The sequence below is a fragment of the Rhamphochromis sp. 'chilingali' genome (assembly GCF_963969265.1).
Source record: "Rhamphochromis sp. 'chilingali' genome assembly, chromosome: 7".
Taxonomy (NCBI): Eukaryota; Metazoa; Chordata; class Actinopteri; order Cichliformes; family Cichlidae; genus Rhamphochromis; species Rhamphochromis sp. 'chilingali'.
This window is the reverse complement of record NC_137934.1, coordinates 16314790-16341453: the sequence shown is the minus strand read 5'-3', so window position 1 is coordinate 16341453 and position 26664 is coordinate 16314790. Positions and strand designations below refer to the sequence as shown.

At 38.8% G+C, this 26664-nt stretch overlaps 1 protein-coding gene across 7 annotated transcripts; it reads left to right on the top strand.

Moving 5' to 3' along the window:
- Positions 1-691: 691 nt before the first annotated feature.
- tulp3 (TUB like protein 3) lies at positions 692-26615 on the top strand. 7 transcript variants are annotated; one of them, XM_080886633.1, is made up of 14 exons: positions 711-799; positions 4284-4346; positions 6807-6901; positions 10428-10469; positions 13698-13749; positions 18598-18760; positions 19668-19898; positions 22713-22829; positions 22923-23140; positions 23264-23376; positions 24206-24323; positions 24421-24519; positions 24785-24956; positions 25103-26613. In XM_080886633.1, the coding sequence occupies exons 3-14, from the start codon at positions 6846-6848 to the stop codon at positions 25234-25236; spliced, it is 1515 nt and encodes a 504-aa protein (XP_080742759.1). In that variant the 5' UTR covers positions 711-799; positions 4284-4346; positions 6807-6845; the 3' UTR covers positions 25237-26613. The 7 variants fall into 7 exon arrangements, with proteins under 7 accessions (XP_080742762.1, XP_080742757.1, XP_080742758.1 ...); XM_080886635.1 differs by having other exon boundaries at positions 22713-22846; positions 22949-23140; positions 25103-26605; XM_080886631.1 differs by lacking the exon at positions 6807-6901 and having other exon boundaries at positions 704-799; positions 25103-26615.
- Positions 26616-26664: the final 49 nt, after the last annotated feature.

Sequence of the window (26664 nt, the reverse complement as noted above, 5' to 3'; positions counted from 1 at the left end):
CCCCCTACACCTGGGATTGCTCTGCATTTTTATCCCTCCTTCTAGCATTCCATTTATTGAGACAACATCCCAGATTGTGATTGACTCTTGGTAAGTCAAGACGTCACACTAAAAGTGTTGACCCTAAAAAAGCTGTGCTGATCCCTGGATGCATCCCTTCTGAAACGAAAGATGAGCATCAGCAGGTGAAATAAGTGTTTAACAGTTACAGTGACACAACCGTTCAAAGACTTTCCCAGAAACCACTGAAAAACACTAGTTTCCATTTATGTTACATGGTAGATGCCAGACCTGTAACTTGCAGGTTTGTGAGTAGTTAGATATACCATTAATTCAGACTACCTCACAGCAGTGTTAACGTGTTCCACAAAAACATACTTTGACCCACATTTAGTTTGCAGTAAAGTTATATTGCTATAATTGCAGTTGGGTTAGATTGGACAGGTGGAAATTTAGCTGGGTGTTTTTCTTCTAAAACTTTAGATTTGTGACAAATCATTGCTAATTCATTCGTATACATTACTTGCATTTATATAAACTTATATTTATACAGGTTTTTATTTATATAAAATGAAAAATCAAACCCCTCCTACAGTCAAGGCATGCACTCCCCCTTTCTGTAGAATGTCCACCAATCAACTTCCCCCTAAGTAACTGGTAAGCCAATAGCAACCCCTGTCTTTAGTGTGCTCGGTAACTAAGGACTGAGCAACTGAGTTCTTCCCAACCACAAAAGTGCTATCCCTCCTGAGGATCTTCCTTAGCAACCGTGGACAAACATGAGTTACTACAGCATAAGGTGAGAATTAAACCTAACGCAGTTTGTACGTTGTGTCCTTACTTTTTCCCTTTGGTGAACTGGGGAATGGGGAGGTAAGCGCTGGGATTAGCGCTTTCTTTGAGGCGAAAAACTTAGCTGTCGCCCACAACTTTTATAAGAGAGAGCTGCATACAGATAGAGACTGGGCTCAGGCAACTAGCGTTAGCTAGTAACAGGCTAGCTTTAACATTCCACAGCTGGCGTGTGAGCACAAGGAGCAGTTAACGGTGTAGTCCCCCCCCCATCTTTTTATTTTATTTATTTTTTCGTTTCGATGACTGTTACAGGGCGAATGGCGAGATAACGGTCGTTGTATTTCAGGACTTGTGCTGTGCACAAACCGCACAGCAGAAAGGGGCAACCGTTTTGTTTTAATGTTACCCTTGCTTGCTTATAAATGTAGCCATACTCCCTCCTTTTCCGATGAATAAAATAGTTCGGAAACCCATCATTTGTCGCATCTCGTTTGTCTTTAGTTAAATGCCCACGTACAGTGTAATAAACACTTATTTATTTATTTATTAAAGCCGCAGACAATCCTTTTGTTATACACAAACACATTTCTTTATTTCAAATAGCATTTGCGTTAGATATTTGCCTCATACATAACGCCATAGATATTTCAAATTTGGATATAGCAAGACTAGATGGATTCCAAATAGTGTGTTTTGCTGTATAAAATGCTTTAGATCCTGTATCTAAAGAGAGGTACTCAGCCACTTCAGAGCACTCACTAGGTTTAGGTGAGTGCTCTGGAAAACCCCCCACTGTATATCATGTCTGAACATGCCTCTTCGTAGTCTCTGGTTTTATGTAAAAAGCATTCATGTCAGCGTGTGTTTATCCTCACCTCCCAAATGAGTAAATAGATAAATATCTGGATAAGTAAGCCAGTTACTGAATGCAAAACATAGATTTACAAACAGTCACACAAAATTCGCCTGGGCATAATGTACTGCATGTAACCCCCCTCCCCATACACACACAGAGTGTAAAACGGCGCTGTGTTAATGGAAGCTGCTTTACACGGTTTTAAGAACTGGAGCAGAGATTCGTCCTTCATTTTTGTTGGGAGATAATTATCACAGTAGCTCACCCACCCTTTCCTGTTATAGAGGCAGTCACATTATTTGATTTAATCAGTTTGTAGATTAGTTCTGTCACCTAAGGCTTAAACTTAGTGATAGATAATTTTTATTAGTTACAGTGACATTGAAACGAGAACTTTTTTGTCTGCGTTTTGTTTTTAAATTGACTATTTTGCTGCAAACAAGTATTGACAGAGAAATGGTCTCTACATGGTATCAGTTAGTCTTGGTCTGTTGACTTGGAATAACTCCCATCCTGTTCATGTTTTTTCCCCAGATGTAGAACAAGTACTGTGTTTTTGGAAATCTCAGGGCCTTTCTAACTGTGTCAGCTTAGTAATGTGAACCACTTTGAACACATTCCTGATTAGCACACCACTTGGAATGCACACTTTATCAGTGTTGAAAAGAAATGGATAAAGGGCTTCTCACAAATGCCATGCAATTAAAAAAAATAAATAAATAAAATTATATATATATATATATATATATATATATATATATATATATATATATATATATATATATATATATATATATATATATATTATTAGTATTATTATTCTTTGATGCAGTGAATGCTGTGTCCTTCGTATTTCTTCAGTGACTGCTGAGTCACTTGGCAGCTTGGAGTAGTTACAAATCCCAGAGTCTCCATGCAGAGCTGACACATTTGCAGAATGACAGTTTTCATAACAGTATCACCATTGTAATGTTTCAAGTGCTGATAACATGAGTGTAGCGTTATAAGTGCAAGGCTGGTGGAGTTTTGTTATTTATCGCACTGCACAAACAGTGCCAGGCTAGTGCTTAGCAGAGATTTTCAAAGTTTTGACGACAGCTTGCCTGCTTAGGGAGCTAGCACAGAAAATGCACACATCAAACCCTAGTGTAGTTACTGTGTGTGTTCAGATAATGGTGCTTTATTGTCATTTATGTAGTGAGGTTGCTGTAATATTTCTTAAAACCAGCTTTATTTGTATATTTTAGGAACCAGCATGAGTATTTGTATCGGAAACCTAGGGGTTTTAATTTGGATAATGTCTTTAGGAAAATGTTCTATTTGTCTTTTATTGAGTCTGTTTTAACTTTTTCTTCAATCTGCTGGTTTGGGTCTCTTAGCTTGAAGAACAAGAAGAGGTTGGAGCATGTTGTTAAATTGTGTAGTAAAGTGGCAGGTATAAAGCTAGATGATCTGCCCTCCTGGAGGCAGCGCAGCAGAATTGAAGGGAGAAAAAATTCGGGTGATAGCACACATCCTGTGTTTTCAGAGTGTCAGCTGTTGACTTAAGGGAGGAGGTATTCTTTGCCTAATTGCAGAACAAATAGATTTAAATTCCAATTTGCTCCTACCACTATTCATTTTTAAAATTCTATGATGTGATTTGTGTTTTTCTTGGCACATCTTGGCTGGCTACAAAGCAAATTGCCCCTCGGGGATACTAAAGTTGATCTTGATCAGCCACTATCTTTGGTGTTGCTGAATTCTCCTTTAGATTTCTATTCATTGTTGGATTGTCTGAATACCATTTCTGCCTCCTGTAATATCTCTGGAAATACTCTCTTGGTATTTATTTGTGCTGCAACTTAAGGAGTGATGAATGAATGAAATGTACACTTTCCTTGTTCATAAAATCTCACAATTTTCTATCCCTGTTGTTCTATCCCAGTGTGCACACAAACCAAAATTTCAGTGCGTAGAGGCAAAACTGCCTCTGTGTAATCTGACATGTCATCAGTTCTTGTAGCTTGCCATCACCAGTGTGTGAATGTGTGTGTGAATGGGTGGGTGACTGGATGTGTAAAGTGCTTTGGGGTCCTTAGGGAGTAGTAAAGCGCTATACAAATACAGGCCATTTACCATTCTTCTTTAGATTGTATATTTGATGGCCTTTTTGCAGCATCTATACATAACAGGATACTCTATTAGCTTTTACTGCTTTTCCATTCATCAACTACTTTCATACAACAAACAAAAAAACCCCCATAAAAAACAAATATTTCTCAGAGGAGAAATATTTATTATTATATATATTATTAGATTTCCCAGGGCTTCCTTAGTTTAGCATTAACCAGAGTCTCCCAGCAGATCAGATGAATTACTCAGGATGAAGTCTGTTTACTTACCAGGTAGCCTTTGCTGTACTTTTTTCTCCCTTTTCTCTCTCTAGTGGTGGGTCACCTGCACTGTTTTTAATTGTGGGTTAATTCACACAAGAAATTGATCAGCCTTTATAATTACTAAAGTTTTTTTTTTTAAGGAAAAATGAGTACAAATTAGTACAAAGTACTGATGCAGTAATCTAACAGTTAATTCATAACTGTGTGTGAAATATATTGCAATAATAATTTGTGCTCTATGTAAAATCCTACAGGAACACTGGAACTAGCCCCACAGCACACACAGTGGGCCTCCACACATCATTTGAGAATAGCAGGTGAGCCCCTGTGTTTACACTCAGTGCACTGTGGGGTAGAGTGTTATGTATAACCTGAGGTAAAATGAAACCCCTTTTCTTAGATGACATTTGAGGACCACAAGTGTTAGCATGGAATCTTCAGCCTAAAGTTAATTATAGCTAACTTTTTTTCTGAATATTTCCTGTTGGAAACTAAAGTTAGTCCTACAAAGACTCTTTTATACCTATTGTGTCTAAATTTTCTTTGTATGATTCAGTAACATTCAGTAGCTTGTGAAAATGTGGAATCATTGAGGAGGAATGTCTTGGGATGAGGTTTGGACTTTGACTAGGCCATTGCAACACCTTGATTCTTTTCTTTGTCAGTGATTCTGTTGTAGTTTTTGTTGCTGTGCTTAAGACCATTGTTCTGTTGCAATACTCAGTTTTAGACATGGTTAACTATCAGGCAGATGGCCTCAGATTTCACTCTAAAATATAGAGGAGCTCATGGTTGATTCAGTGACTCCAAGGTGTCCAGGTGGCAACAAAACAAGCCAAAAATCATCACTGTCAGTTGGTATGACAGTTGGTATGAGGTGTTTTGTGTTTGGCTTTCACTGCGTTATGGCCAGACATCTGTGCTTCGGTCTCGTCTATTCATTGTTCCAGAAGTTTTGTGGTTTGTTCAGATGCCACTTTGCAAACCTTAACCATGTTGCCATCTTCATTTTAGAGAAAAGAGGCTTTCTTCTGTGTAATCTGTCCAAACAACCCAGAGTTGTTTAGTCTTTTTCTAATTATATTGGAACTTGGGATCTTTGCAGTTTCTCTGAGCATATGGTGAAATTGCTAGGATATCCACTCCTGGAAAAATTGCAATATTGTGTTAACACACACCTGAATGCTCCAGACCAGCAAACTGCTAAAACCTCTGCTTTTATAGTCAAACTTGCTGATGATTATTATGGACGTGTTCTTATATAATACTTTTCTACTGTAACTGAGCACGCAACATGCTATATACAATTACAATATTACTGCTTCCAGTAATGCTCCCAGGAATGCATAAATTCCTTTGAAACATTTCCTTTCCAACCTGCTGCCTGCATCATATAATGTGTGCAGTTCTGCACGAGCAGTTGGGGTGATATTGAAGTTAGTACGCCATCTTAGTTGAACATTGTTATAAATCAATCAATTAAAAAAATTCTCTACAAGGATAGCGGTTAACCTCTGCAACTGCAAGAACGACTTGTGGTCCAGTTGTGATTTACTGTGGCTGTCCAGTGAATTCCAAATGGCCCAGCTCCACTCGGTTTCTCATGCATTTAGAGACTAAAGTAGCATTTCTGGTTTTTGTAAGCTATACACTTTTTTGTTGTTGAATAGTACAGCACTGCAAGCAGTCAACTAAATTAATAAATATAACTGTATTCGTCATTCTTTGTTAATTATGAAGAATTAGCGCTAATGGACATGAGTTTGCTTTTTTTTGTTTGTTGCCTAAATAAAGTAAAACATAATTGTGAAAGAGTCAAAAGGGGACTGTGTCACTTGGCATCCCAAGGGTAGCTTATTTCCATTATTTGTTTTGACTTCAATAATTACTCCCACGGGTGAATGATTCCCCTGCTTATCATGAGTTAACGCATTTGCGAGTTTACTGCTCTCTCTCTAAGAACAAACATACACAATACATGCCTCATTTTCTGTCTGATTTTTATTTTGTCTCTCTCTTCCAAATAGCCTCAGGAAAAACAAATGTCAGCTTCTGGTCGCCTAGCAACCACACAAAGGTTCTCCCACTGTATCTGTTTTTAGATGTTGTAATCTATAGGTTTAATTTTATTCAGATAACTTTCTTAAAACTGTGTATGCTTCTCAGTTCCACAATGAAAAATGTAATCTTAGAGTGATCCAGGAAGGTAGTTTGGGAATTAGTTTTGACAAGATTTGGACTATTTAAGGCTCAACACAGTCTCACTGTTGCATAGCTCAGAATTGCAGTCTGGTTTCATACTATACGTGCAGTGGCCCCCCTATGAGTCAGAGAAAATGAGCCAAATGCAAGTGCTGACTTTCTCAGTAGTTAGTGGACGGTATTATGGGAACTTAGTGATAGCAACCTTTAAAGAGTGACTTTATATCTAAAATATAATCAGGCTAAAACAACTTACCCTAGTGCTCTTTCAGACTATATGTTTTCAGTTCTGTCTCTGCCTGATCTTTTGCAGTACTCTGACATGCAAAACTGTCACTTCCATACCTATCCCTAGCTGGATCCTTGCGCATTGCCTCAAGTGTGAAGTCATGGTAACAGCACTAAGCCTCACAACCTCAGAGTACCTCAGCAGTGGTAGCTGTCACTCCCATGGGTGGGACATCTACTCTTTCTCAGTGACACACTAGCAGAGATCTTGGACTCTGTAGGCTTACAAATGGGTAGAACTGAGCAGTAAGTAAGACCCCGAGTGTAAATGAAGATTTTTGTTATAGATAAGAGACATTTGGACTGGCATTCCTGAAGCTGCATCCATGGACACTGTAAAGACCGAGGGATCTCAGCCTGCCTACAGTCGCTGGTCATACAGGTAGTTGCACATAATGGCACGCGTACATGCAGTATGTTTTGATCTCAGTAGTAGAGTTTTTTTCAGAATATACATTCTTGTGTGCTCTTTAAGACTTGTGGTTTCTTTCTTTAAGCAAGACAGCTGCCTCCTGCATTAAAACAGATGCAGTTAAAGAAACTTTTGCTTTAATTCTCCTAGCAGGATAGTCTTTTTAGAAATAAGGAATTACAGAGTTGCCCGTGTTAGGATTGAGGTCAGCATTACTATCTTTCTTCAGGTCGCTGAATGACTCAATGTTCTTCTCGCTCATGTTTCTGCCACCATGTCGTTACTTATTCAGAGCATCAGGCTGTGACTGTGTGCTGTAACCAGAGTTGGTAACTTGCGTGTGTGTCCAGCCCGTTTTGAGTGTGTGTGTGTTAGTGTCTGCTCTTGGTAGGTTAATTCAAGCACATCCATGTAAGTAAGGATGTGCTTGGGGTATTCATCCAGTTAAATGTTTCCTCTTAGCATTTTATTTTATAAATACTCATCAGTTTCTAGTCTGTTTTAAGGAGTCTACATAAACCATATTCTCAGTTTTGAGGCTGTGGTGATTGAGATTAGAGATTTAATTTGAATTTACTAATCTTTAATTCCTTTGATTTTGAAATTGATCTGAGAAGGCTGTAATCATAATACATCTGAACATCTGCTCTTTGCTTCTTGTTTAGTTATCATTCCAAGATTCTGTAGCTTTGAGTTATCATTATTCCATTTCAAATTCGAGTCCTGAAAACCAATTGAAGGGGATTCCTCCCTGATAGTATTCAGAGATGCTCATAATATATATAGAAAAAGTTTTGCTCTATGACAGGTAATCACTCACTGATATCCAAAATAGTCGCTGGCAAAAATAACTATAGTTAGAAATTTTCAAAAAGCCATTATTATTGTTAGAGCCCAACCAGGGCTGATAATATTATTCAATATTAGCTATTTGCTGATCTGTCGGTATCTGCATTTAAAATGTCCGATAAATGAAAATTAAAAACGTAAAGAAGAGAGAGGGAAAAAACACGTTTGAACCATGGTATAAGTGTTGATGTTCCAGAGTTTGTCCACCAGAAGGCACTGTACAACTTCCCTTTTGGCAATAAATGCTTTTGGAAACAGCTGATCCTGGAAGACTCATTCAGAACATAAACTAAATAAATAAAAAATAAATAAACAACCAAACTTACAAATATTTGGGAACTGCTTTGTGTGTCTCAAAGAAAAATATATATTAGAATATTGGATTTTTCGGTCACCAAATATTGGTATTGATATCAGTCTTAAAATGAGTCAGCTCTAATTATTAGCATTGATTTTAGTATTTAGTATGATTTAGTATTTAGTTGCTGCATTTCTGCAGGTGCTTTTTCTGTTGCTCAGATATTAATGTTAAATACAATCAGTCGTGTTTTTAGTGAAAAACAAGAAGGACACGGGTAAATTATATTTAACCTTAATATGTTTATTATGCTTTATCGATCAGAGAGTCTAGTTTGACAATCTTGTAAAATGTATGAACAAAAAGTTGTATGAACCTAATATGTTTTGCATGGCCAGAGAAACCGTAGCTCTCGATAACCCAGGACAACCTTGCTGTGAGGTAATAGTGCTAATGTCTGAGGCACCTGCTTCTATGCATGTATCAATTTTAGTTCTTCCTGATTATAAACTGGTGCAAGAGCAAGTGGATGAATGGATGGATGGATATTTTTGGGGTATGTTTTACTAGAATTAAGCATTAAACCATTATCAGCCCTCATTTTATGGAGTACCCTCTCTTAAGTTCAAAGCTGAATTGCCTGAATTAAGTCACACTCATCCAACTTTCAAATTAACATTTAAAGTGGCAGAGTGGAAAGCTTTTAATTAAAATGAACAACACACAAAACAGATCATGGTCTGATAATACTCTTGTGGGTTTAATACCAAACATTTCTGGTCAGCTTTTCCTTTTTTTTATATCCTGAACCAGCAGCAGAGTTATGGACAGTTATCACAGTTAAATTAATAGCTTTCAATTATTTAAAACATCAACATTGTGCAACTTATTTATATATTTCCTACAAAGAATTTATCAGAGGCATAAGTACTTAAATTTTGCACAGCTCAGCTGCAATTACGTGCTTTGGTAGGCTCCTCCCTTTGTCAGTCTGTGAATCTTTACAGCAGAGTGCTAAAGTCCTCCAATTACAGTGAGGCTCAAGAACACACTGCAGGTTTTTAATCAATGCTGGTGGAAGTGTGCTGTTGACAGAGCAAGAATCTCCATGGTTACCTTGGACTGACACACAAGGAAGGGACAACAGTGGCGCGTCCTTCTCTTGTCACCAAAGCTGTGACGGACTAATGAAGAGGCGATCGCTTACTGCTGTGATGAGGCACCATGTAACTGTGTTTGTGTGTATGCACATGTCCATATTTACCAAGAACATAAAGAGACAGGAGAGTTTGGGTATTTTTGAGCCAGCAGAACCTTTTCTGTCATTTTACAACTGTATTTATTCATTCTGGAAGATTTATTTGATGTTATTATCTTTAGCAGTAGCATCTCATTATCATATTGAAAAACTGAGACATACCTTTGAAGTTGCACTTCTTTTTCTTCTATTAATTGGGATTAGATGGACAGCTTAATTTCTTTCTACTGACACAAAAGGGAGTATTTTTGGTTTGGCCCACTTAACATCAAATTCAGTTCAATTGAATTTCAATTCAGTTTTATTTATATAGTACCAAGTCACAACAACGGTCACCTCAAGGCACTATAAATTGTAAAGTATAGACCCGACAACAGGGATGTCAAACTCATTTCAATTCAATTCAATTTTATTTATATAGTGCCAAATCACAACAACAGTTGCATTTAACATCAAGTGCCTCCTTCACATTTTCCAAAGTAGTCCGGAGGGCTGGATTGGTCTTTGATGAGCTGATTTGCTCCCCTGGGCCTTATATTTGATACCCCTGCCCTAAAATAATAGGCTTGTATGCCCTTCCATCCAAGTGTCTATCCACAATTCAAGAATCATTGTTCCTCCTACAATATCAGTCAGAATTTAATCGAAGTTGCACACAGTGATGGATTTTCATCCAAACTGTCCTCAAGGTCAAAGTCACATTTGTCATTATATGAGCACTTTTGCTTTTTCCTGTTTTCATAGCATAACTTTTAAGTACATTTCTTACAGTTTCTAAAAAAGAATTCATTCATTTCAGTGTGAGCGAGATTTCGTCCTGGATTTGACTGTTTGCGAGTGTCCTTGGCTTCTCAGTGAATATTTATTCTCAAACAGCCAACCAGTGACAAGGAAACATTTTACTTTCTTTCTGTTCTTCACACATTATATGAACCCCTGAATCGTGATGAATCGTGAGCCAGATGAGCCACTACATCGTTATGACATTGACATTATGGTTTTCCTATTTGGTGTTGTCTCTAAACTTGTTTCACTCTTTTGTTTATTTTCCATATGCCCCATGCGTCTGGCGGTATGGTTTTTTCCCAAAGACCTTCCAGTTCTGCCAGCTTCTCGTCTAACACAACAGCCAGGTATGCACCTACACACTCCAAAAAATTTAACTCCAGTTGCAGTACCTGAAAATGACAAACTGAATAATGCACTTAAAACCTTAGTGCAGAACTGTTATATTTCAGACAGCCATCAATTAAAGAATGATCTTCTTGTGTGAGGGGCCTAGGTTTGATTCCGGTGTGGACCCTTTCCTGTGTGTCATTCCCTTTTGCTCTCTTCCTACTTTCATCTGTACGCTTACCTGTCCCTGTCCAATATAGACTAAGGAAATGCCCCCAAAATATTAAAAAATATGGAAGTCTTTCACTTGGTTTGCATTTCTTAAAGTGAATCATAAATGTGATTTAAAGGGTATATTTGTTATGTTTGTTTTTTGCTATATTTGTTATTTAGGGGCTAGAATATTAAAACTCTTTATATGCAGGCGTACTTGTTGTTCTTAGAGAATTTAAAACGAGAATGGGAGGCAGAGCCTTAAGTTTTCAGGCCCCTCTTCTATGGAAACAGCTCTCAGTTTGGATTTGGGAGACAGACACTAATAGTAAAATACAGTAGCCACTGTGATCACAGGTGTATCTACTCTGTGACAGGCCCCAAGATACCCGTTGCTTTGTACTAGAGCAAACTCAGCTTCTCAACATTCTCTCCCTCCCCGTCTCCAATAGGCATACACAGAGACTGTAAGTGCAAAAATAATAACATATAACAGTAATCAGTGATATCATTAATATCACCCTGGTCAACAACACAGTCAGAAGTTGAAGGATGGACACGTTTATCTAAGCTTATGCTATAAACTCACACTGCTTTCATCCACTAGGCTACCATAAGCCCCAAACAGATTTAGACATAAAGACAGCTGTAATGTCTATAAGCATGGAGCAAACAAGAGTCCACAGGTCCTCACTGATTGACTGGAGGGGTCACCTTGCCAGACAAACACATTCATTCATAGAATTACCATTTCCGATGGGTCACCTTCTAGATACACAAACTGAATTCTGATTTAAGTTGCTAAGATTAGGCTTAAAACTTTCCTTTTTGCTAAAGCACTTAGTTAGGGCTGGATCAGGTGACCCTGAATCCTCCCTTAGTTATGCTGCAATAGGTGTAGGCTGCTGGGGGGTTCCCATGATGCATTGAGTGTTTCTTCTTCAGTCACCTTTCTCACTCAATGTGTTAATGGACCTCTCTGGACTTGTTGGATTATTGTTATTATCTCTATATCTCTTCCATAGCATGTCTTTTAGCCTGGGTTCCTGCTCTCACCCCAACCGGTCGCAGCAGATGGCCGCCCCTCCCTGAGCCTGGTTCTGCCGGAGGTTTCTTCCTGTTAAAAGGGAGTTTTTCCTTCCCACTGTCGCCAAAGTGCTTGCTCATAGGGGGTCATATGATTATTTTCTCTGTATGTATTATAGTAGGGTCTACCTTACAATATAAAGCACCTTGAGGCGACTGTTGTTGTGATTTGGCGCTGTATAAATTAAATTGAATTTCATTTATTTTATATAATTCAAAAAGCTCTGTGAAAGCCTTCAGCTGTTCTTAAAACACCACAGCGAGAGAACTAACAGGCACTAGAAGGGGAGATAGCTACCCTTTCCTGACTCTAGTTCTGCTGGAGATCTGTCCCTTTTAAAAATAATTTTTTTCTTTCCACTGATATGCCAGCTCATAGGGGTTCATCTGATTGTTAGGTTGTAGGTTCAGTCTTTACCTTAATGGATAAAGTGCCTTGAGGTGTCTATTGTAAAACTGAATTAACTCTCTTTACTACTTATGATTTCTCTCTTGGCTACAAAAAATGTTTTAATCTCTTGCTACTGCCTTTATCAGAGCAGTCATGTTCTAATGTGTTCAAGCAGTGCATTAGGCTCTTAGGCACACACTATTCTGCCAAATTACTTTAGGGGTATTACACTGTACCAATGGAAAAAAATGTGTTTTAAGGAACTATTAGGAAAACTGAGCTGCTGTAGAGAGTGTCTTTAGCAATTAACCAGATAGTGCCTTGTAGCATGGAAACAACATTATTAATGGAAAAGTTCAGTGAACGGTAAACATTTTAATTAGAGCTGTTTATGCCATACTTTGATCCTTGGGTACGGTTACATTAGGTGGAGAATTTGTAAATCTGAGGCTCTTTGGTAAAAGCCTCTTTAGGATGACTAATTAACAACGTGTCCCAGGTCCCACTGTTAGTTCATTTGAAGAAATGACTTGGGAAATTAAAAACTAAAATCATCTCCCATTCTCCAGCTCTCCTCTCTATCACCACAACCTGTGCTCAGTTGCCATAATAACCTGCTGTGGAGCCCTTTGATTCATTCGTGATAATATGACACACTTGGGCAAGATGACTAATTTTGACACTATGTAGCAAGGTACTATTCTTGCTGGCTGTTTGGGAACATATGATGTGTTAGTAGTAAGACGTATTAAAGTCTCCTAAATGGATTTCATGCACTATGATGTCAGCCAACATTGGGCTTGAGATTCATAAGCAGCATGTGTCCTCATTTACAATCAACTCATAAATGTGTAAAGGATGTGAGAGTGACTAAAAGAGGTGTAACAGAGAGTCAGGATAAGCTTTTTGGATATCTGATGAGCTTACGTGGCTCATTTCTGCCAAGCAGAGCATGAGATATTTAAAGATTTACTCGACAGGAAACATTCAAGTTCATGAGGATGGGAGTCACACATTACATCACATTATTGGTTTTGGGTGTGTGTTTGATGGTGAGATAGTGGTGCTGTCGTAGGTCTCTGACTCCGACTTGAGAAAGCCAACTGCTGCTCTCTCTTCACTGTAGCTTAGCAACATTTGCCTGGTCCCTTCAGATAGGTGTCCAAGGTAAATGCCCACAGGCCCCACACTGTAAGGGCTTCTCTCAGCTAGAGCATTGTGTTGTTTCTTTTTCTTCTTCCCTCTCTGTTTCTTAAAAAAAAAAAAAAAAAAAACTAAACAAGACACATGCATAATTAGAGAGTGAGTCATGTCATGTTTCAACAGTAAGTAGAAGATCAGTGTTTTTCCCTTTGTCCCTCTCCCTTGGAGTTAGTTTTCAACGCTACTCTTTTCAAGATGGGTGCTTAAGATTTTAGATGTGCTGTCTTTCACTAAAATTACTAAAGTATCTGTAATTCATTAGAGAAAGCTATCAGTCCAACTGTAGTAATGCCCTCTACTGGCTAGATGTTGAAAAAATGTGTCTTTATATTGCTTCTCCTTTTCTCTGCAGTGGTGTTGAAAATGACAGCAGCAGTCTTATGCAACAGAAGCTGGAAAAACAGGTGGGAAACAAAACATTTTCTACAACTGAACAGCACACTGAACAGCACAGGTTTTCAAAGATCCTGCTTTTGATGTTCTATTTCTCAAAATTTGTGGCATTTCTGCTCTTTTGTAATTGCACTTTCAAAGAGCATCTGTTGAAGCTCATGTCCTCAAATGAGTCTAATGCAGAAGTTCAACTCACACATAGATTTTAGTTTGAGGGTTAACCTCTGGTGCTTTTCTAAACATCTGGTAAGATTTTGCAGGGTAATTAAGGGGCCTGGCTTGTGTTCTGCTCTGGTCACCACGGGCTCCTTATGGTTGGCAAGAATGGTTAAAGCAAAATACATTTTATTAAATAATGTTGTTGGATTGAAAACCTCCTCTGTTTTTTGGCTTTACTGTTATAATGCTGGGTTATGAAACTGTGACACCTCTATCCTTCCCTAATGAACCACTAAACCACAGATTCACGGATGTTCAAATTTATGTCTAAATGCATAGTTTTCACGTTTAAAAAAAAAGCACAGTTTGAATGAGAGATTTTAATAGACATCTATAATACAACTAGATATTGTTTTGAAGATGCAAATTGTTTTTCTAAATGTAGTATTCAATTGACATTTAATTTGTGTATGCAATGACTAAAATGAGAGACCGACAAGCATTTACTCCCAATGCACAGACTTATATTAGCAGACAGTTAGTCAAATTGTGTGTGTGTGGTAATGGTGGTGGGTGGGTGGAGGGGGGAGTCATTATGGGTTACATGGTAAGACAGTTAAAAGTTAATGTTCCTGCATGCAGAGTGATCTTCTGAAACCTTGCTGTAGAGCTGTGGTGTAGCGCTTTAAGCTGGAAGCCTTACTCCAGTATCTCACATTAGGCAGAAGGAAAACAAGGGAGAAGGGTAGGGGGCTCAGATTGGTGACTTCAAAGAGAGAGGCGGATTTATTGTGAGGCGCCTGGCTGTGTGCGTGTTTGTGTGTGTGTGTGTGTGTGTTTCAAGGTCTCATTGTGGCTGACTTGTGCTGCACGCTTTCAGCTGAGTTCAAACACACACTCTCTCTCTCTCTCTCTCTCTCTCTCTCTCTCTCTCTCTCTCTCTCTCTCTATGCTCTTAGATAACTCACAAGAACAAACAAACATACACAGAAGAGATCAGCTTTGAAAAATTAAATCATAATTACATTTTATATGTATTTATATGATGAAAGTGAAGCGCACTGAAGGAGCTGTACACCTCCCAGCCCCCCCCCTCTCTCTCTCTTTTCTCTCTCTCTCTCGCTCTCTCTTTCCTTTCTTTCTGTGCTCTCTTGCTCACCCTATCTCTCTCCTGCTTGAGCGCTAATGATTGCTGATTCAGTTAGCAACGGTGACTGCCTGTACATACAGACACACATACACACACCCGCGTACAGACACACACAAGCTTGGTATTTGGCTTGTGTTAGAGGAGCACATAGTGCAGTGGAACAGGTTGACAGTTTACTGACTCTTAAACTGAGCTCCAGAAGAGGAAATAAGGACATGGCGACAGAGTCATGCCCACCAGGAGTGCTTCTTTTAGGGGGAGAACACATCGTCATCTGACTTAAAGAGAAGTGGAATCTTCTTTATTCTTTAGAAAACTTGTTAACTTTTAATATCAATGGAACGGGTTTGTAACTTCTTCTTTTTCTTTTTCTGATGCATTTTCTAGTTTATTTGTCTTTTAGATCAGGACTTGTTTGTGAGACGCAGGTGTGAGGCTGTTGCTTACGTAGACTCAAAGTTTTTTAATCAGTACTGCCAGTGAGAGAAAATTTTTTTAGTTATCTCTCCCTAACAGTACTTCAACTTCTCTTTTCAGTAGAGGGTTTGCATGGCCTCTTTTCATCATGTAAATATAAATGTACATTATATCTAAATCAGTGTCTTTTAACCCACGTTCTTTGCTTGGTTCTTTCCGGTGTTTTGGGTCACATAGGAAGGATTGTGAAAACCTGAATGAAGTCACATCCTGTGTTGAAAATGCCAAGTACTCACGCTATACAAAAGAATTGAATATTACAATGGGTTGGCTTAAAATAGCTCGATGGAAGACAAAACAAACTGCTCAGACTAATCTTAGGCTGGGAGTACATGTGCAGCAACTTTTGAAGTTAAAGCTGTGGTTTGCCTCAAATCGGTAGTCAGTATCTTAATGAAGAGGAATTATTGTGCAATGTGAAATCTGGTAGCATTCCCACTTTCATTCATTACACTAGACCTAATTATGTTCATTATGATAATGTTGCATTATGTTTTATTCATTTGTCTCCTTTTATGTATAGCAATAAAGGGAGAACACAGATCTGCTCTTTCTTTGAAATGATAACGACTGGGTCCAGCTCTTGGATTTTTCATATGCGAAAGAGTAAAAAAACAAATGCTTCCAGTACCAATTCTTTCTTAAAGTTTGCTTTTTGGATGTTTTTCATGTTCACTGTAGGATAAGAAGATTCAATTTTCTCTTTTTAAAAACAAAAAACAAAAAAAGAAAAACATTACGGCTAGTGAAAATGATTTCCTCGAGTGTTAGAATGACTGAAGTCTAAAAAGCTGTTTGGTCTGCCAAATATGAGACAAGGCTTCTCGGTCTCTCCCAGCTGACTGAACACTAAACAGGAATTGTTGTTGTGCATTTGGTGCGCTAATTAATGTGCTTGCATAATCCATCGCCTGCTCTGGCCACAGTGGGTTTTAGGGCAAGTGGATACAACATGAACATACCGTAAATGTCGGGCTATAAGCCGCTACTTTTTGCACAAGCTTTGAACCCTGCGGCTTTTAGTCAGGTGCGGCTTTTCTATGGATTGTCCGTGATTTTTGTCATATCGTAAGACGATTTGTTTTGTGTGTTCCGCTGTTGTACGGCACTACGTTGCCTGGCGGAAGGATCGGGGTTCAAGAGTGGTATGTTAGTCACATGTCCGTCCGCCAGGCAACGTAGTGCCGTACGAAGTAGCGCGAAAAACAAACTTCAAAGTAGCGCTACGCATTCAGCGGGAGGCGTGGATGATGAGCGGCGATAAACTTGCAAGTTATGCCCAAAAAGCAAGTTATGCCCAAAAAGCAAGTTATGCCCAACTCCACCGGTGGATTCTGACAGCGTGGAAAAGTGTGAAAACATCCACGATCACCAACGGATTTTGAAGGGCTGGACTGCTGCATGATGGAGAGGAGGACACCGCCACGGCCCTTCTGAGGGTGTTCGACTCTGACAATGAGGATTTCTTTGGTTTTGAAAGTGACAACGAAGGAGAGAAGAAGAGTGGATGACGAAGCCATCCTGAGCCTGTTTGTATCCGACACTGGAGAAGAGGACTTTGGTGGTTTTAGTGCGCAGGAAGAAGAGAAAGATGGTGGTGAATGACTGACTTTTCTTCTTGTTAAAGCTGTGTCACTGCACCTGAGCCTAAAAGGTAGTCCGAATCTATTTTTCTGGTGTGCTGTAGGCTACTGTTATGTACTACATGTGCAAATATGTACCCATAACTTGTTTTTCAAAATATTAACAAAAGTGATGTCTCCAAACAGCCATCTCTTTCCTGACAATTCCCTTTGTGCATATTCTCTTACATATGATAAGTCAACATTGAAACACCTGCGGCTTTTGGTCAGGTGCGGCTAATGTATGTACAAAACAGGATTTTCCCCTGATTTTAGCTTGTGCGGCTAATATTTAGGTGCGCTTTGTAGTCCGGGAAATACGGTAGTCAGTTTTCTATCCTTACTGAAACTACAGTGCAAATGATTGTGGACTAATTTCACTACCTAGAGGTTACACCTGTTCTGAGTAATCAGTCGAAAGAAACCTCATCTCAGTGATGATGTTCGAAGCAGCTAATTACTTTATCAGACCCTTGTTATGTTCTTACGTTGGGCATTCTTCAGTTCACCAAACTACAGAACATTACTGTAAGCTTTCACAGCCCCCATTATTTTATTTTTTTTTATTTTGGTTGTTGTGTTTTATTATGGGCTTATTTTTTATTTAGTCTGCCTTTTGGCATCAGTATTAAGTCAGGTCACAGTGGGGCGGGTGAATACAACATGAACGTCAGTTTTCTACCCTTACTGAAACTGAGTTGTGTACTGCATTACATATAGTTTTTGTAGTGCATACAGCTTTCTATACCTTGAAATGGTTTGCACAATTGCTTTATCTGTTATTGCATGTCAAATGTCCTCCTGTTCTGATTAGTAGCTCAGCAAAATGTGTTCTGCTGCCTTACAGGTCTGGACTGTGTGTAGCTATCTTTCTTTTGAAGACTGCGTATTGTATTATGGTGTGACTCACTAAGCTGACCTTGTATGGCTTTATCTCTCCACTGGAATATTTTCTTCAAAGATAAAGTAAAAATAACTAAAATACTTTAATGAGTTCTTGGATGGACTTCTGTGCATTTTGGTACAGGTAACCACGGTTCCCAGATAAGCCTTTAGAAAATCAAAGCTTTTGTTTGTCCAATACTTGTTTATGGCACAAAATCTCACATGTAGAAATCCAATTTTTCTAACCTGTAGTATTAGAATAGCATTATGCAATGCAACGACCAGTGCTCCTTTCTTTTCTTTTCTTTTTCTGTTATTGTCCTGGTCATTTGCAGCACCTACTGAGAGACACAGGTTGTAACTCATCATCCATACTAATGTAATTACCTATAGCTTGTTGTGTTGATGTTTTCCAGCTTGGCTTAATCTTCCCAACCTCCATCATTTAATACATGCCAGCTAATTATGCATGAAGTGAGTTTTCCAGTTGCATGTCCTGAAAGTCACGTATATTTGTACCTAGAATTAGGTTACACAGCATTTCTGTTCCCCTGTTTGGTCCACAGAGGGCACTGCTGGAGCAGAAGCAGCGGCAAAAACGTCAGCAACATTTGATGGTCCAGCCCAACACAGAGGTTCGCCCCCGGCGTTCCAGGGCACGGCGTGGTGAAGAGCAAGCCCCACTAGTCGAATCTCAACTCAATGTCACCAATGATGTCATAATAGATGGTGAGAAAAAACATGTGCAGCATTTTTTACGTCATTCATAAAGGCATGTTAATCAAATCCCCATAGTCTAGGCATTGTCACACACTGTTTCCTCTTTACATAAAAGTAACTTCAGTTGGAAGTATACAATGTTCAGCATTTGACTGTTTTTAATTTAGGCTAGGCACATCATAGAGCAGCACGGTTAAACTACCAAACCACACTTCAGTCAAGGGTTTTTTCCCCCTATTTTTTTAGTTCAGTTCACAATAAATCCTATTTCATTTTCAGGATTTTCTAGTGTTCTAGGCAATCTAGTATTGATTTTCTGCCTTGTTTCTTGCACACAGATGTTTCCCTGGATTCTCTAAATCTGATTATGAGAGGAGATATTTGGGGCCTTTACAATTTTATATTATATTTTAAAGAACCTCTTCCCATTTTTACTTCTGACAAGCTGCTTCTCTAAGATGCTCTTTTATACTATGTCATGTTACTGACATGTTGACCTCCACATGTTATTTTTAGTGCCACTTACTTTTCCAGCCTTTTGTTGCTTCTGTACCAACTTCAAACTAATTGCAGTTATATGAATAGAAGAGGTCTTGCTATGCATTTAAATGTTTTCTTTGTTAAATGGCATGTTTTAGACCATTTTTATGGTCGAAAACAGTAGAAAAACCACATTCACTAATATCCACTCACAGAATTAAGTTGTTTGCAACAAGGCCCAGTATGAGAAAAAGAAGAATTACCGTAGTCTAAAGTGCAAATCACGCAAACCTACACTGGAATCCAAGATAAAAATATGGATTTGGAAATGTGTATAATAGATTCACTTAGTAGATTCATTAGATATGCTTGGTTGGACCCAGTTAAGGGAAAATTAACAGCTCATGCTTGTCTGCCACCTTCTCCTGTGTTGTAGGTATTGATGGCCCAGCAGCCTTCCTGAGCTCAGAACCTCCTGATATAGGAATGAAAATTCAAATCCTGTCAGTGAGCCAGTCTCAGTCCCAGCCTGAGTCTCAGTCTCAGTCCCAGCCTGAGTCTCAGTCTCAGTCCCAGTCCCCTGCTGCTGAAGAGCCTGAGAGGGACGGAGACACTGAGACGCTGCTGGAGCCCAAGACAGATATCCATGAACTGCTGCAGAAGCAAGGTGATTTGTACTGGATCCTGGGTTTAAAATCATTTTTCTGAACCCTGCAGTAAAGTCAAATGGAACAACTATTGTTTGCCTGCTTACTTATTTACTTTGTTAGTGTGTGTGTTGAGTCCCCTGGTGATTTTTTATTAGAAGAGAGTAGCATCAGATATTTACTTGTGGTTACTCTCAGGGTTTTCTTACGTTTCTCAGCTTTACAGTTTTTACCTATAAAGGAAAAAATGTGTATTTATGACACTGCAGGTAAGAAGTTGCTGTTAAACAAAGTCAGACTTTTTGACATCTACCAAATTGATAGCACTCTGCTGCTGCATGTGGAGTGAGTGGTATGATTGATGGTAATGCAGTGAGAACTGGTTCACTAAATAATAGATAAGGGCATTGTTCACACTGCAGTGTTTGTTTGTGGCATCATTAGAACTACTACCACCCACACCTGCCAACCAGCTGATGGGAATATGTACAATTTCAGGAAATTGTATAAAAATCAAGCTCACAGTGACTTTTGCACTTTTCAGATTCATCTGCAGCAAAAACAAATTTCTCATTATATGAAGGTTAGCATGCGTTTAAACAGTACCAACATCATGCAGTTCTGCAGGTGTCATAATGTAGCTCGTGTGTTACCACTTTGTGCCCACAAACTCAAGACATGACTGTTTTTTTAAGATTTCATTTGAATCCTGCTGAGAAACTCAGAAGCTGGGTTACTTTTCATACCTTTTTTAAAGGCTTGAGTGTGACGCAGTAGAAAGTGTCATTGTGCTTCTCAATAATGTAAGACCTCATTGTTAATGTTAGCTCAGTTAAGCAGACGAGCCTGCCCCAAAGAGCTCCAGCAGGTATTTTTGGCTGCCTGTCTTCCATATTACCATGGTGCCTTGGGAAATGGAAGAAATAGACATTTTGAAATACATTCATATTTAATCAGCTCCTTGATGTCATCCAACATCTTCACTTTTGGCTCGCTGTAGAATTTAATATCCTTCTTGGCCGTGTGATAATAATTATCTGGAAATGCTGTATGTCTTTTTTGGATTTGCTCAGTCAAATGTTAGGCCTCTTTGACATTTCCAGATGGTTGATTTCATAAGCCAGTAGCTGACACAACTTTGTGTGGGTTTTTTAATTGGAGCCCTGGAGTCACTGTTAGAGGGCAGCTAACATTTGCATTCTGTATTCCATGATGCTTCCTGCTTTTTCACAGGATTAGCAGCATATTTGGGGCGCATCACTTGTAAATACTGCACAATAGGGGTTGTGTTTTGCTGTTTTTACTGTCACATTATCCATCTGGTTTAGTGCTGCATAGCTTAATGTTTTCTCTTACGCTGGAACTTGCCCAGGATATGTTAGTCTAACTGATCAGTGTCAGGAGGAGGCACAAATATTTGAGGACAGAATGCTTTTTGTATGCAAAAGAAGAAACCCCCATGTATTTAAAAGCAGGAATATTATTAACGTGAAATTGGATTTGTTTAATAAGGTTCTGCATTCCTTTTAATGGGCAGCAGGGAGGAACTCGTCTGGTCACTCCCTGAAGTCTGATTGGGAAAACTGGCCTTGACCTCCTCCATCTGTTGCATTTGTAAACACATCACTGATGGGTTTATGTTCTGAATCGCCAAGTCTCACTGAATATAACACGATGTTCATTTTGTGAATGAAGGAACAGCTAAGATGCAAAAAAAATGAGGATAAAGCAGGGTACGATTTTAAGCAAGCCTACTTGTGTTCGACAGATCTCTACCTATGAGCAGCGTTCCTTGGTTTGTCGGTCAGAACCACACTTGTTCACCCACATTTTCCTGCAGCAGTATATCCTCACAGTAGTCAGTTTGATTGCTGTGATTTAAAATCTAAAGTTCTTCATTTACTTCAAACTGTAGATTGGATTGCAGTATTTAGGACTCCAGCTGTATAGTATAACAATTTAGAGTAATCTTGGTATCATTATTGCCATTTCTGGTCAAGCATTTCTTTTACAAGTCCAATTTTAATTAGATTTTAATAAAAAATAATACTTCAATGTAGTGAAAACACACAGCTTTCATATGAGTTTACACTTTGATAACACATTACAGTGGGATATAGCTGCAGCCAAGAGCTGCATCCTGGCTGATAAATCCAATTATCAGTGAGGAGACAGATAGACAGTCCCGACTGTCTGCACTGTGCAAGCCCCAGTTTATGTCTGCATGACTGCATGGAGCTGTCTCTGCACAAGTAGCTGCACATCAGCTTCATTTATTGTCATAAACATGAGCCTTCCAGTAACTGACATGGAAAAGTACTCTTTAGGCCAGAGAAGTGGCCTTTTGGTTGAATAAATAAGAATCAATGCTAAATAATCACATTCTTTTTGATATTCACTTTCACAAGTCTTCATCCTTTCATTTCATTTGTCATGGTTTCAACAGCTGATGTAAAAGAAATCCCCCTCCCCCTGAATGTTTCAGATAAATATGAAAGGATGTGCTTTCAGCTGTATAATGCTCTATTTTTTGCTTCAACTATTTCCTAAGTATTGCATCATTTCTTGGGAATTTTTTCTCATATATCAAAGACCGCAGATGAACCCAAAAAACTGGTAAAATCTTCTGTGGAGCGTTTTGAACCAAAACTGAAGGAATCCCTGGAACGAAATAATGACTGAGGTTCTTTTGTTGTGGAGAATGTACGCAGAGCATCTGGGTTTCATTTTCCTCTTTTGTTTTTGTATGAATGGGTTTCTCAGCTGGAGAATTTGTAAAGACCTTCGTGTGTAATTAAAGCTCCCTCACACCACACTCCCACGTCTCTCACCAGGTCTCTGCGAAAGCATGAACTTTGATGAAGCCAGTGAGCACGAGGAAGACTTGGAGGAAGAACGGACCCGTTCTCGGTCCTCTCACACAGACAGCAACAGGCCTGCCTCAGCTACTAGTGGCAAGGACATTCCTGTAAAGCCTACGCACACTAGTTCATATACTCACTATTATCTAAAATGCTTCTTTTTTTTCTTTTTTCTTTTAAAAGTAGCTGACTATATTAATTTGTCCCAGGATCTGGTTACCCCAGGATCACCCACAGCGGAAAACTTACTAGCCGATGTGGCGAATCTGGAGGAGTTTGTCTTACGCCCAGCACCACGTGGCGTCACAGTCAAATGCCGAATCACCCGTGACAAGAAGGGTATGGACCGCGGCCTCTACCCCACTTACTACATGCACATGGAGAAAGAGGATTGCAAGAAGGTGCGATACATGCGTGGGCCATTAAAGTTGTGAATAAGAATCATCATTTTTGTTGTACAATGTAACATTTATAAACAAAAGCCTTCATTAGATACATGTGTCTGCTTTATTGTGTCGTTCCAGGTGTTTCTGCTGGCAGGAAGAAAGAGGAAGAAGAGTAAGACATCCAACTACCTTATTTCAGTGGATGCTACCGACCTGTCACGAGAGGGAGAGAGCTTTATAGGTAAACTCAGGTAAATCCACCCTCCCTGTGTCCACAGAGACCTGCATTAATAAGGTATTATTTGCTGATTGCACACCTTTAATTATAGTTATTGTTTTAATGTCAACTGATACCATGTGAACAAAATACCTTTAATTAATAGCATTACCTGCATTCTGTATCCGGCAGCTCTTATAAGTGATTCATTTTTCTATTTGATTGGTAATATTGATTCCAGTCAAAATAGGCAGTGAAAACATTTCATCTGTCCATCCATTTGTAGCTCAACTGGTCACCAGTGTGTGCCTGGCAAAAATAAAGTAAAGTGTAGCAGACCATTGCCTGATTTCAGAAATTCAATCACAAACCGTGAACTACTGAACAGGAAGCTTCTCTTCTCTTCCGTGCCTGGCTTCCTCCAACTCTCACTCACATTCACACTTTTTTCTTCCAGCAACACCTCACCTCCGGTGAGATTTCAGAGCGAGACTTCTTCTTGATGTGAGATACACATCTCTGTAGGGATCCTTTTCATAATGTTGACAGTCTGAGCCCATCAGTGGCAAAGACAACGACATTCACTTTGGTCTGGACAGTTGACCTGTGGGATTACATTGTAGCCTCTCACTTTTGCCTCTTTTTTTCAATATAACATTCAATGTGATTCCAAAGATTTTCTGCTTGCTAACAGTTAGAATAAACTGCAGCATCCAATAGTTGCTGTTTTCTTGATATTTAGAAAATAAACAGTGTGTTGCTTTCTGCCAATCCACATGACTCAAATGTGAAACAAAATGCTGCCAGCATCTGAAAAATATGAAAAGGTGTAAACATTTCATGACCGGTTTGTTTTCTATCAGATCCAACCTCATGGGCACTAAATTCACAGTGTACGACAACGGGACCAATCCGTGTAAAAACCCCGGGGCTCTGCTGGAAGAAAGCAACACACGACAGGAACTGGCTGCCATCTGCTATGTGAGTGAATGACAAAAGGCTAGCAGTGTGTTTAGTGTGTTGCCTGTTCATTAAATATATTTAGTAAAATTGTCACACTCTCTGTGTTTTTTGGCAGGAAACCAATGTGCTGGGATTCAAAGGACCACGCAAAATGACTGTAATCATCCCTGGCATGAACATGAACTTTGAGAGGCTCCCTGTAAGGCCCCAAAATGTGAGTCTGTCAGTAACAGAATTATGCAAAGCTTAACAACTCAAAGAATTTGCCCTTAAATGTGCAACGTGTTGTCCGAATGCTTCATGTATAAAATGACTAAAAGATTAATTTGAATCCAAAGCTGTTTAGCTTTAGCAGTCTAACATTTCACAAATGCTGTTAGAATGCAAAAGTCCAAAAGTCCTGGTGTGTGAGTTTAATGTGTAGTTTGATTCATTCCTAATAAGATTAAAGACTGAAATCGGATGTATTTGTATGATAGGAGCAGGAGAGTCTCCTGAGCAGGTGGCAAAACCATTCGCTTGAAAATCTGATCGAGCTGCACAACAAGGCACCCGTGTGGAACGATGACACCCAGTCTTATGTGCTAAATTTCCATGGCCGTGTGACTCAGGCATCAGTCAAAAACTTCCAGATAGTTCACGATAATGACCGTGAGTATCTTTAATCTCAGTTATGTTTAAGTAGTTTAAATAATTTGGCTGCTTATAGGATGTTGCAGAATGTCTTGAAATATTTAAAACATACACCATAAACACACTGATCGACCTTTTTTATTTTTACCCCCCTCTATCTCTAGCCGACTACATTGTTATGCAGTTTGGTAGAGTTGCTGAAGACGTCTTCACTCTGGACTACAACTATCCCATGTGCGCTCTTCAGGCGTTTGCCATTGGCCTGTCGAGCTTCGACAGCAAGCTGGCCTGTGAATAGGTGCTGGTGCTCTGCCGGTAAATTCCAGGAACTCAGTTTTTGCGTGTCCCCCCCACCCACATGTCATGTCTGTCGTATCAGGGTTGGTTAAACGTCTGCTAACCTGTGTACAGTTTATGTGTATATGTACACGTGTGTAGAGACTAAAAGGGAAATGCAAATGAATAATCTGTGCTGGAGACAGGTGCTCTTATTAGACACCAAGTGCAAAAAGAACTGATCTGATATTTATGAACCTGTTTGAAGATATGTGAAATGTTTATTCTTCACATATTTTTGTTGCCTTTTATATTTTCATTCCACTAAGTTTTTTAGCTTAAAAAATAACTGTCATCTACAATTCATACTGTAAACCATTTTGAACTATGTAACATGATGGCCTTTCCTCTGGCACCACCTGCAGGCCCAACTTTAGATGTTGCCAGAACAGAAACGCACAGTTGCTGTACTTTATTTAAGGAACTGGCATCACAGCCTCAACACTAGTTTAACTTTTTTTAATCCTTGTTTACATCTTAAATCATATAACGTATGTTTTAATCTGCCTTTTATCAATAGCTAATTCTGATATTTTTTCATTGTGGTTATCATTCTAACATCCTTGTGTGAAAGGTGGGGGTTTTGTGAATTTTTTTTTTTTTATCTTGTGACTGTGATTTTGTCTTGGCTAGTTGGATTATCATTAAAAACATGAACGGAGAATTGCACATTTTAAGAAAAATGAAATACAGACTTTATACAGTATGAAATAAACGATAACACCATCTTATTTGAGCCGTTCTTACAGTCTTAAATTATTCAATGACATTTCAAGATATGGAATTTTACAATACTATTTGGAAGTTAAACATCACTTCAACTCTTATTTTTCTCCCTTTTTAAACAAATTTGATAAGGGGGGGTTATTATTTTCATTGGCAGGGATTTAATGTGGTGTTTTGGTTCATCACTGTCCCGAACGTGTTATCTGTTCAATGCAGAGTTTGTTCTTAGATGGACTGAACTGGGATTTTTTTTTATGGCCAGCAGTGTCAGATACTTTTAAAACAATTTGATCTGGATCCTTCAAAGAGCCATGATTTTTCATGCATAAGCTAAATTATTAGAATTTCCCTGTTGTTTCCTGTTCAAGGAAGTGTGCAATTAAGTTCTGAAGAAAAATATTCTGTATATACTTTTACTAAAGAAGTCTTTGATGAAACACGTTCCAGTCTGACCTTTGGAACAAACAGTCAGCTCATTTGGCTGTATGAAAACATACCAGCAGTTGATCAAACATGCTTTTGTTTTCTTATACTGAGGTGAATGCATTTAGTGTTTAATTTCATAAACATTACAGAAATGAATTTCATTGAACAGATTTGAGAGAAAAAAAGGAAAAAAGTGTTTATTGTAAAATCTTCAAATAACAAAAATAAAGGCATTTTG